Source organism: Megalobrama amblycephala, linkage group LG15, assembly GCF_018812025.1.
Source record: "Megalobrama amblycephala isolate DHTTF-2021 linkage group LG15, ASM1881202v1, whole genome shotgun sequence".
In the NCBI taxonomy this organism is placed as follows: domain Eukaryota; kingdom Metazoa; phylum Chordata; class Actinopteri; order Cypriniformes; family Xenocyprididae; genus Megalobrama; species Megalobrama amblycephala.
The window spans coordinates 30,670,581-30,681,562 of NC_063058.1; the positions used below are offsets into that span (position 1 = coordinate 30,670,581).

A 10,982-nucleotide genomic window follows, 5' to 3' on the forward strand; every position below is an offset into this window, starting at 1 on the left:
AAATTGTTCCTTCAGCATTTTTTTTTGACAATACACACATTTGAACATTTATGTTAATATGCATTCCTTTCAGAATACTTTTGATTCAAACATCTTCGGAGGTTTAACGTTCAAAAGTTCAATTTGAAGATTTGATTCAGTAGTTTTGGCCACCGTAATCGTGTTTGATTCAATTTTAGCAGCAGTTATTAAGTTGTCAGTGGGCTACAGCCAGTCTGTCTGATTCACCAGTTCTCCCTAATGCCTGTGTGCATGTCTACCAGATGTCCCTCATCATCAGAGAGAGAGAGAGAGGAAAAAAAGAACAGCTGGAATAATGGATCTAACATTCCCACAGAGAGAAGGACAGGAAGTTACAGTAAAACTGGACAGTGTGAGATCGAAAGGCAAAATGATTCATTCAGCCGCCTTCTTCACCTTGTTTAGAAAGTCAGAGAACAATAAGAGGAAACATGAGGGTTAGAAAACGTTAATTGTCTCTTCTGAATGAACTCCACACGTGCTGCACGGATCAGACATTTGCCTCTCGTTACCTTTGGCAAAACACTGACTGACCCTTGAGAATGAATGCCATCTTCTCATCTGTTTGTCTCATCTACATATACACTGACAACAAGGACAGCTCCTAATAAGGTACGCAGAGACAGTCTTGCTGTAAATATCCCTGCGGCCTTAGAGAGAGAGAGGGAGAGGAAGGGAGGGCGGAGAGGGAAAGTCTGGAGCGGATGGATTGCGGCCTTATAAGGGTAAAGCTGCTCTTTTCCCAGGGTCTGGAACCCCAAACTCCGGCACGCTGCCAAAGGGAAACGGAACAGGGTTTGGCGCCATCTAGAGGCCGAAGAGTGTCATGACCAAGAGCTGCAAGAGTTCCCCAATGTCAACATTTACAACGATCATACCATATGAATTTTAAAACCGTGTTTTTTTACGTCAGGGGTTTTCCAACTGGTAAATTCTAGAGAGAAACTGTTAAAAAAAAAAAAAAAAAAAAACGTAAATAAACGAATAAAATGTGATTAAAATAAAAATATTAAATATATTAAATTAAATAAAAATAAAGAAATACAATTTTTGAATAATATAAATTAAATTAAAATAATATAAATAAATATAGTGAGTAAAAATATAAAAAGGTATAATATATAATAATGTAACTTAATAGAAACTAATATTAGATTTAGCCACGTACCTGACCAATCAGAGTCGCTGTTGGAGCGCAATGCCCCGCCCTTTCCAGTCACATGACTGTTGCTCCTCGTCCGCACAGACAGGGACTCGCAACAAATATTTGATATCCATCAGTAAGTACTGAAGTTTTATCATAAAACCCCGTTTCTGTTAAATATGTAACATCCTAGATTTGATGGTTAGTTAAAGTGAGTCGTTTGAGATCTCAGCGATCTGTTTTTGCATGGGTGAAGCTTTTATTTTGTTCACGGTGTAGCTGTCACGGGTTCTACAGTAAAAGTATAGGGGTAAAACTCACAAAAACATGTAAAAATAAGAAAAAAGACCACATGGAATTTTGAAAGAATATGAAAGTATTTTGCCTATTTTTATTTTCATTTTCATGACAATTTCATATTAACACACACACACATACATATATTTTTGGGTCAATGATATGAAGGGTCATTTTTTTGTCCAAAGGCCTTAATAATAATAAAAAACAAAGATATGACATCCAAAGTATGTAAGGTAGTACAACTAGATCTCTTTTATTGAATCCATAATTATATTTTGCTACATATAAAGGTATTTTAAAGATTTTGAAGTGTCAAAAGGTCAATACAGTCAATTAATTTGTGATTAAAATATCTTAAAATGTAATAAATGTATATATTTTTATTCTGGCATGATTTTATAACATCATATATCAACATAGTGCAAAATGGTATTAAAATTATGTGTAGAAGTCGTTGCTTTGTTATGAGAAAGAATGTCCGGAAAAATGAATTTCATTGATGTCATTTGGAGTAACCAAGAGACCATTTTGGATCAAGTCATGCGGTCAATATCATGTGACAGGATGTGACATCATTCAGACACCTGTAAAGGACCACATGGTCGTGAAACAAAGTAACTAACTCTCTTTTAACTATTTGAAAAATTCATGTGTTCACTTGATCATACGCATGTCCCGAAACATCAGGTTATTCGGTGCAACTGCTATAAAACATGGAAAATGTTGTAATATTTAAAAAACTTGTACTAAATATAAAATGTTTTGTTAGCTAGCTAGATATGACATGCACTATAGCATTGTTTGAAATTATCGACATTCAGTATAACCAAAAGTGTCATTCGGTAAAACCGAAATTTTGGTTAAACTGAATGACTTTTTTGGTGACAAATTTTGTCAATCTTGTAAAAAATGACAAAAGCAGTGTTAATTGATTATAAAAATCAGATAATCTCATTGTTAACACTTAATTAAACTTCAAAATTAATTATATCTCCATTATAATTTATATATATATATATATATATATATATATATATATATATATATATATATATATATATCTATAAATATCTGATATCATTTTCAGTTTTATGGTCGTTTTATGGTTCTTGTCACATGATGTCAAATGCTTCCTGCATCTAAGTTACACATCCTCTCTTTCCTCATCTTTTCCATATGTTTTTATTTTGACAGACAGGAGAATTGCCCAAAAATGACCTTTGACCCTGACTACATCTTCAGCGCTGGCTCTCTGCCCTCTGACCCTCGCTTCATGCCGCCGCTGGCCAACGGGTTTCTGGGATGGAGAGTGTTTGATTCAGTGATGCATATGGGCGGGGTTTATAACGGTGAAGGCGGGACTTGTCACCGTGGCAACATTCCATGTCCACTAGCAGTTCAAGTGAAGACGGCAGAAGTGGGACAACACATGTACGAGTTAGACATGCACAAAGGTTAGCACACACACACACACACACACACGTAATACTGCTTTTAAACATATACTACAAGACTCTCTCTTTCTGTATCAGGTATTTTCTCTCATACCATGTTCGAGCCTCATTTCGAATACACTCAGGTTTTGTACGCTCACCGGCAGCATTCAAACCTTCTGGTCATGGAAGTTCACCTTAAACGCATTAAAAGCAGCGCTGAACCAATCACGATTCAGCTAGAGAGTTCTTTCAAATCCCAAAGCGATGATATTGATTTCCAGAATGCACCAGACTACAAGGGTGGGAGGTACATCCGCTTTATAATATTTGCATCCTGAATTGCAGTTGGACGTCTTTCTTGTATTTGTTTGCATACTGAATTGCAATTGGTGTGTTCGACTTCTGCTGAGGCTGGATTTAACCGATCAGCGAGATTTGCAGTCGTGGAAGAGTTTAAAAACGGAGAAAAACTACATTACCCATGATGCTGTACAGAAAAATCCACCAATCATAAAATAGCTATTTAGCTCCACCCACTCCATTGACTACTCCATTTTAAATTTCTAACTCGCACCGCTTCATGTCAGACGCCGATCAGTGAAGTCGAACACACATAAACACTACATGTGTCAGCAGACCCTTTCTTCTCTTCAGGCACATTTTTGGGCAGACCATCTCTTCAGAGATTCCTGGAGGAATCCGTCCATTTGTGCACCTGATCTGGACGCCCATCGCATCTACTCTTACCCTCCCACCTGACCAGAACCAGTCCAGCTGGGTTTTCCTGGTTGCCCTTGCCGGGAGCGACAAGAGCGCCAAATTGTGCTTTGATACTGGTCTGGGGCTTATTGATACTGGTGACTTACGCCCCTCCCACATGAGGAGTTGGGCGGAGCTTTGGAAGGGGAGCAGCATTGAGGTTGTGGGAGCACAGACCCTGAACCGTGCTCTGATTGGCTGCATGTTTTATCTTCTCAGTTCGTTCCCATCTCCAAGTGAGGAGTTTGCGTTTGGAGGGGTCAGTCCTGGGGGTTTGTCAAACGGGAGCATAGATGAGGATTACCACGGGCATGTGTTCTGGGACCAGGTGAGTTCAAAGTCGGCATGATTGCAATAGACTTTTCTTCCATATTACGATGCAAGTGAAACTGCTTCTCAAACAAGAACAAATGTAGGGCGGGGCTTGATTTTGTTCATGAGGAATTGATTGGATGGTTGTGGTTTGCTATTGGTGGATCTCAGGTGAGTGACAGGTTGTCAGTAAACACGTCATCAGAGAAGAGAAGAAGACAAAGGGAAAGTTATTTTGATTGAAGATTACAGAGGAACCTGAATTAAAAAAAAAATGATGTGCATGGATAAATCGTTTATAATAAATGAATTGTCAATTTTGATTTCAGGATGACTTAAACACAACACATGAACTGCATTGTTTTATAATGTTTCATGGGGTGCACTTATAATTATAGTATGATTTTTACATCAAAAATTTTAATAAATTAGAAATAAAAGGCATTTTTGCTACCCCGATTTTAGCCCTCAGATTTGAACGTTCTGTTTTAAGGGGCGTGTCTGCTGTGAGACTTCAGTGTAAACGCCCACTGCTGTGATTGGCTGACATCTTTCCATTTGAAATAGCCAATTATTATTCTCTCTTTTAGCACGTTTTTACTATTACAGCTCTCAAGGTTAACTAATCGTGAAAAGTGCTGCATTATATTTAGATTTATGGCATTATATTGAGATTGTGGCATGAAAGGTTGCAGTGATGAACATTGTAGCCAATCACAGACGTGATGGAGAGCACGTGATCTTGTCATTGCAACTCAATTTCTGCACACTAACGAATGCATTCATCATAACTAACAGTGCAAACTCGATGTAACTAAGAGATTCGTTGAATAAAATGGGAGTTTTGGTGCGAGTCCAGAACTCAGTCACTGATAAACTTACGCTGTTTGATTGACAGCTCCAGCGATTGTAAAGGGAACGTTCTTTGATTGCTTTCTTTATATAATTTAATCACCCTTTTAAATATCAGATTATTTGATTATCTGACTGTACATGAATCATTAATATCAGATCAGGCATCAGAACGAACACAGTTACTGACATGTTGTTGCATTACTGTCGAGTCCATATCGTAAAAGTCTGTTTGCGCCGAAATGCAATTGATTTACCAAAGAATCCACAGTGAAATGTACTGAATACAAACAAATAAAGCTCAACTGAGACATTCACATTGCTGAAAATAAATAACCATATTCCTGCATTAGGATCCTTTGAAAGATAATGTTATTTTAGTCCTGTATCGCTCTTCTCTCGCTAACACGCCAGTGGGCGGGGCTAACGATGCAATGATGAAGTAGGCGTTGATTTCTTCTGCGGAGGCAGAGTTTCACCTATCTATAGGCACATTATGGGTCGAGTCGTTCGCTGGGTCTGGTGTCAATAAAAGCTTTTATTGGACTAACAAGGAAGTTTTCAGTTCTGAAACTTACAGGATATTCTTACAGTACGATGACCTCTTATATCAAAAGCTCAAGGAAAAGTTGATTTCTCAATTCATGAGACTTATGAAGATTTTTATTTTGGCTGCAGGACACATGGATGTACCCCAATGTTGCCCTCTTTTATCCCAGTCTGGCCAGGGCTGTTCTGGAATACCGTGTGAGAACAGTAGAAGGTGCCCGAGCAAACGCCCAGCAGATGGGTTACAAGGTACAGTGGGTAATCGGATGATGTTCTTGAATTATCTGCAGCTTTATATACTCTATATACAGTTTTCCTTCCCATTTAATCAGGGACTGAAGTTTGCATGGGAGAGTGCGGTAACAGGCCATGACGTTTGTCCAGAGGACATTTATGCGCAGCAGGAGATCCACATCAATGGAGATGTGGTTCTGGCTTTCCAGCAGTACTTCTATCTCACACAGGTACAGATGATACACACACAAACACTCCGACACCTGTACCAGAAATGCATCTTCTGTGTCTCATCTGTCACACAGGACCTGGAGATGTTCAAGGAAGGGCGGGGCAGTGAGGTAGTGTGGGGCGTGGCTGACTACTGGGTTTCACGGGTCACATGGGACGCGTATGACCAGCAGTACCATATCAAAGGTAAACATTGACATCATCAGTCATGACCAGGGTTATTATCTAAAATAAAACACGCACACACACATATATAATTATATATATATATATATATATATATATATATATATATATATATATATATATGTAGTATAAGTAGAAGCAATAATATTACTAACTGGAAATAAATATAAACTAAAACTGAATAAAAATACATTAAGCCTAAAAAGTAATATTAAGTATAATATTAATTAATTATTTGCAAAAACAAATAACAAAAAAACTAAATGACTTAGATTACTAAATTAAAGTTTCAACGAAAACTTAAAATATCAAAATAAAAGCTAAATCAAAATATTAATAAAAAAACTATTATATAGTATAGTATATAATAGTAAATAAATAATACTAAAACAACACTGGTCATCACATCATTTGTCATGCATGTATTCAGATACTTGAAATAATGACTGAAGCAGCACTGAATGCTTTGAATTTACATCATATTACACCATGTTACAGTTTTTCATGATGTATACTTTTTATGGTACATTCAGGGTTTAAAAAATAATAAATGTATAATAAATAAAATAATATTATTCAATTATATTATTATATCAATTATATATAATTATATTTTATTATATATATATATATATATATATATATATATATATATATAATATATATATATATATATATATATATATATATATATATATATATATATATATATATATATATATATATTAGTATTTATTTTTATTACATATATAATAAATATATATATATATTTGTGTAATTTATTAATTAATATTTATTTTATTAAATATATACAGTACAGTCCAAAAGTTTGGAACCACTAAGATTTTTAATGTTTTTAAAAGAAGTTTCGTCTGCTCACCAAGGCTACATTTATTTAATTAAAAATACAGTAAAAAACAGTAATATTGTGAAATATTATTACAATTTAAAATAACTGTTTTCTATTTGAATATATTTTACAAAGTAATTTATTCCTGTGATGCAAAGCTGAATTTTCAGCATCATTACTCCAGTCTTCAGTGTCACATGATCCTTCAGAAATCATTCTAATATGCTGATCTGCTGCTCAATAAACATTTATGATTATTTTCAATGTTGAAAACAGTTGTGTACTTTTTTTTCAGGATTCCTTGATGAATAGAAAGTTCAAAAGAACAGCATTTATCTGAAATACAAAGCTTCTGTAGCATTATACACTACCGTTCAAAAGTTTGGGGTCAGTAAGAATTTTTATTTTTATTTTTTGAAAAGAAATTAAAGAAATGAATACTTTTATTGAGCAAGGATGCATTAAATCAATCAAAAGTGGCAGTAAAGACATTTATAATGTTACAAAAGATTAGATTTCAGATAAACACTGTTCTTTTGAACTTTCTATTCATCAAATAATCCTGAAAAAAAATATTGTACACAAATATTTTGTACAATTGTACACATTAAATGTTTCTTGAGCAGCAGATCAGCATATTAGAATGATTTCTGAAGGATCATGTGACACTGAAGACTGGAGTAACGATGCTGAAAATTCAGCTTTGCATCACAGGAATAAATTACTTTGTCAAATATTTTTAAATAGTACACAGTTATTTTAAATTGTAATAATATTTCACAATATTACTGTTTTTTTACTGTATTTTTAATTAAATAAATGTAGCCTTGGTGAGCAGACGAAACTTCTTTTAAAAACATTAAAAATCTTAGTGGTTCCAAACTTTTGGACTGTACTGTATATATAATAAAATAAATACTAATAAATAAATTATATATATATATATATATATATATATATATATATATATATATATATATATATATATATATATATATATGTGTATATATTAATATTTATTTATTATTTATATAAATATATATATAATAAAATAAATACTAATAAATATATTGTATATATATATATATATATATATATATATATATATATATATATATATATATATATGTAACTTATTAATTTGTATTTATTTTTATTAAATATATAAAAATAAATAAGTATATATATATATATATATATATATATATATATATATATATATATATGAACAAAGTTAAATGACACATTAGAACCAGTGTAAACTTGCCAAACTTGTCTTCTTTGTGAGGTTTCGTGTTGTTTGTACATTAGGTGTGATTCCTCCTGATGAGTACTACTTCACTGTTAACAACTCAGTGTTCACCAATGCTGTCGCCCAAAGCAGGTGTGTTTGAATACATAATCACTCATACTGAGGGTTAGTGATTTGAACAAACCCCTCACCCTCAGTGCTAAACTGTTAATGCTACAGACATGAATGATGCCTCAAATTGTGTGCTAGATTGTGTGCTATTACTTTTGGATATCTTTCTTTGGTTCTCTCTAATATTAAGTCTTCAGTTTGCCGTGGAGTTGTGCGGCCTGTTAGCGCAGACGGCTCCTCCCGAATGGCAGGACACTGCTGATAAGATCAAAATTCCCTTTGACCCAGAACTGAAGTATCACCCAGAGTTTGACGGCTACTTGCAGGGTAAGATGCCCTCATCAGCTTCATGTTCATGTTGTAGTAATCATTATAATCATATGCTAGATGCACCTTTCCTAAAACCCAGAAATTAGAACTTCCTGTTCCCTCATCCCAGAGTCAATGGGTTTTTGGTTAAATGTCTGAAATAAGGTCTGTGGTGAACACAAGATATTTTCACGTTTTATTGTACAACCTAAAATGCATAGTAATACTTTTTTTAAGCTAGTGTATTCTTGTCTTGTAAAAGGCTCTGAAGGTACTTCATATTCCACAGGAAATGCGGTCAAGCAGGCAGACGCAGTGTTGCTCGGATACCCACTGGCCCTCCCCATGACCCCAGAGGTCAGACGCAATGATCTGCAAGCATATGAGGCCGTCACAGATCCGCTCGGACCAGCCATGACATGGGTAAGTCACACACTATGCCCATCATGCTCTGTGTGAGATGCGTATATATATTTTGCACAGTATATTTTCTTGTGCAGGAAGTGAAATATGTGTCTATGTGTGTGTCTGTTTGTAGGGCATGTTTGCTTTGGGTTGGCTTGAACTTGGAGAGTCTGAAAAAGCACAAAACCTTCTGCAGAAATGCTTCAGAAATATCCAGACACCCTTTCAGGTTCGTTCCACCCCTCTCTCTGTGGATGCTACATGTCTCATACTATATTTGCATACTATTTACCTTTATTTTTGGTATGCTATGCATAGTATGCACATTTTCTGTATTTGTATGCTCGTTGTAGTCCTTAAAAAGCGATTTCTGTAAAAGAAAACATCTATGAAGCAGTACTCTAGTATTCTATCTCTCTTTGTGCAGGTGTGGAGTGAGTCGGCTGATGGCTCTGGATGTGTGAACTTCCTCACCGGGATGGGCGGCTTTCTGCAGGCGGTGTTGTTTGGCTACACTGGCTTCAGGTGATAAAATCACTGCCAGCTTGAAGAGAAAGTGGCTTTATCACATCTGGACTTCATTCTGTCTTGTCCCTTTCCTGTGTCACACAGAGTGCAGAAGGAGCATCTCGCCTTTGCTCCGTTGATCCCGCAGGACGTTGATGCACTCAGAGTGAAAGGTGTGACTTATCTTGGCAACAAGATGGACTGGTTGGTAACAAGTGCGGAAGTGAGTGTGGAAGTGAGTGTAGAAGTGAGGAAGTCTGGGAGTAAAGAGCCATCCGCTCTTGAACTTGTCCTGAGTACTGGAACTACAATCCCACTCATTCCAGGTAATAAACAGGCATAAACAGATGATGAATAGTAATCAATGATGTTTGCTATGGCGATGTATTTTCTATAGAAATGAATCATTTTTATGAATTGTTGTCCACAGGACAGTCGGTGACGTTTCTACGGCAGCCTGGTCAGATCCGAAAACTGAATTCCAGTTTGTCCTGCTGGCCGATCTGATGATCCATGTCACAAACCAGCTGTCTGGTGTTTGTGTATTGGGTTTTCTTCCAAAGTTTTGGAATAGAACACTTTATCAAGACTCGAATACTTTATACTTGTATGGTATATTTAAAAAATACTGTAATAATTTACTGTAATAATGCCAAATATTTGAATTATATTATTATTGTTGCATGAATCACAGTATACTCTGGGAATACTGACAAATCTGTTTACAATAAAATTGTCGATATGGTAATTGTAATTTTTTGGGGGTTATTTCCGCCAATCAATTTTGTAATAAATATACAGTATGGAAGCTTGTTTCCACCACTTAAAAAGAAATAAAAAAAGATAATTACGACTTTTTATCACGCAATTCTGACTTTATATCTCGCAATTCTGAATTTATATCGCAATTCTGACTTTATATCTCGCAATTCTGACTTTATCTCACAATTCTGACTTTATATCTCAATTCTGACTTTATATCACACAATTCTGAATTTATATCGCAATTCTGACTTTATAACACAATCGAATTTATATCAATTCTGACTTTATATCACACAATCAATTCTGACTTTATATCACACAATTTTGAATTTATATCGCAATTCTGACTTTATAACTCGCAATTCTGACTTTATATCTCAATTCTGACTTTATATCACACAATTTTGAATTTATATCGCAATTCTGACTTTATAACTCGCAATTCTGACTTATTTATTCTGATTTATATCACACAATTTTGAATTTATATCGCAATTCTGACTTTATAACTCGCAATTCTGACTTTATATCTCGCAATTCTGACTTTATATCTCGCAATTCTGAATTTATATCTCGCAATTCTGAATTTATATCTCGCAATTCTGATAACTCGCAATTCTGAATAACTCGCAATTCTGACTTTATATCTCGCAATTCTGACTTTATATCTCGCAATTCTGACTTTATATCTCGCAATTCTGAATTTATATCTCGCAATTCTGAATTTATATCTCGCAATTCTGACTTTATATCACACAA

The 10,982-nt window shown here is 34.8% G+C and overlaps 1 protein-coding gene across 2 annotated transcripts; it reads left to right on the top strand.

The window, feature by feature from the left end:
* Positions 1–1,193: 1,193 nt before the first annotated feature.
* Positions 1,194–10,206, top strand: pgghg (protein-glucosylgalactosylhydroxylysine glucosidase). Of its 2 annotated transcripts, none has more exons than XM_048157918.1 (14): positions 1,194–1,301; positions 2,660–2,919; positions 2,998–3,208; positions 3,556–3,988; positions 5,503–5,622; positions 5,706–5,837; positions 5,913–6,024; positions 8,186–8,258; positions 8,428–8,564; positions 8,836–8,969; positions 9,085–9,180; positions 9,379–9,476; positions 9,564–9,784; positions 9,889–10,206. In XM_048157918.1, the coding sequence occupies exons 2-14, from the start codon at positions 2,679–2,681 to the stop codon at positions 9,963–9,965; spliced, it is 2,085 nt and encodes a 694-aa protein (XP_048013875.1). In that variant the 5' UTR covers positions 1,194–1,301; positions 2,660–2,678; the 3' UTR covers positions 9,966–10,206. The 2 variants fall into 2 exon arrangements, with proteins under 2 accessions (XP_048013875.1, XP_048013876.1); XM_048157919.1 differs by having other exon boundaries at positions 3,880–3,988.
* Positions 10,207–10,982: the final 776 nt, after the last annotated feature.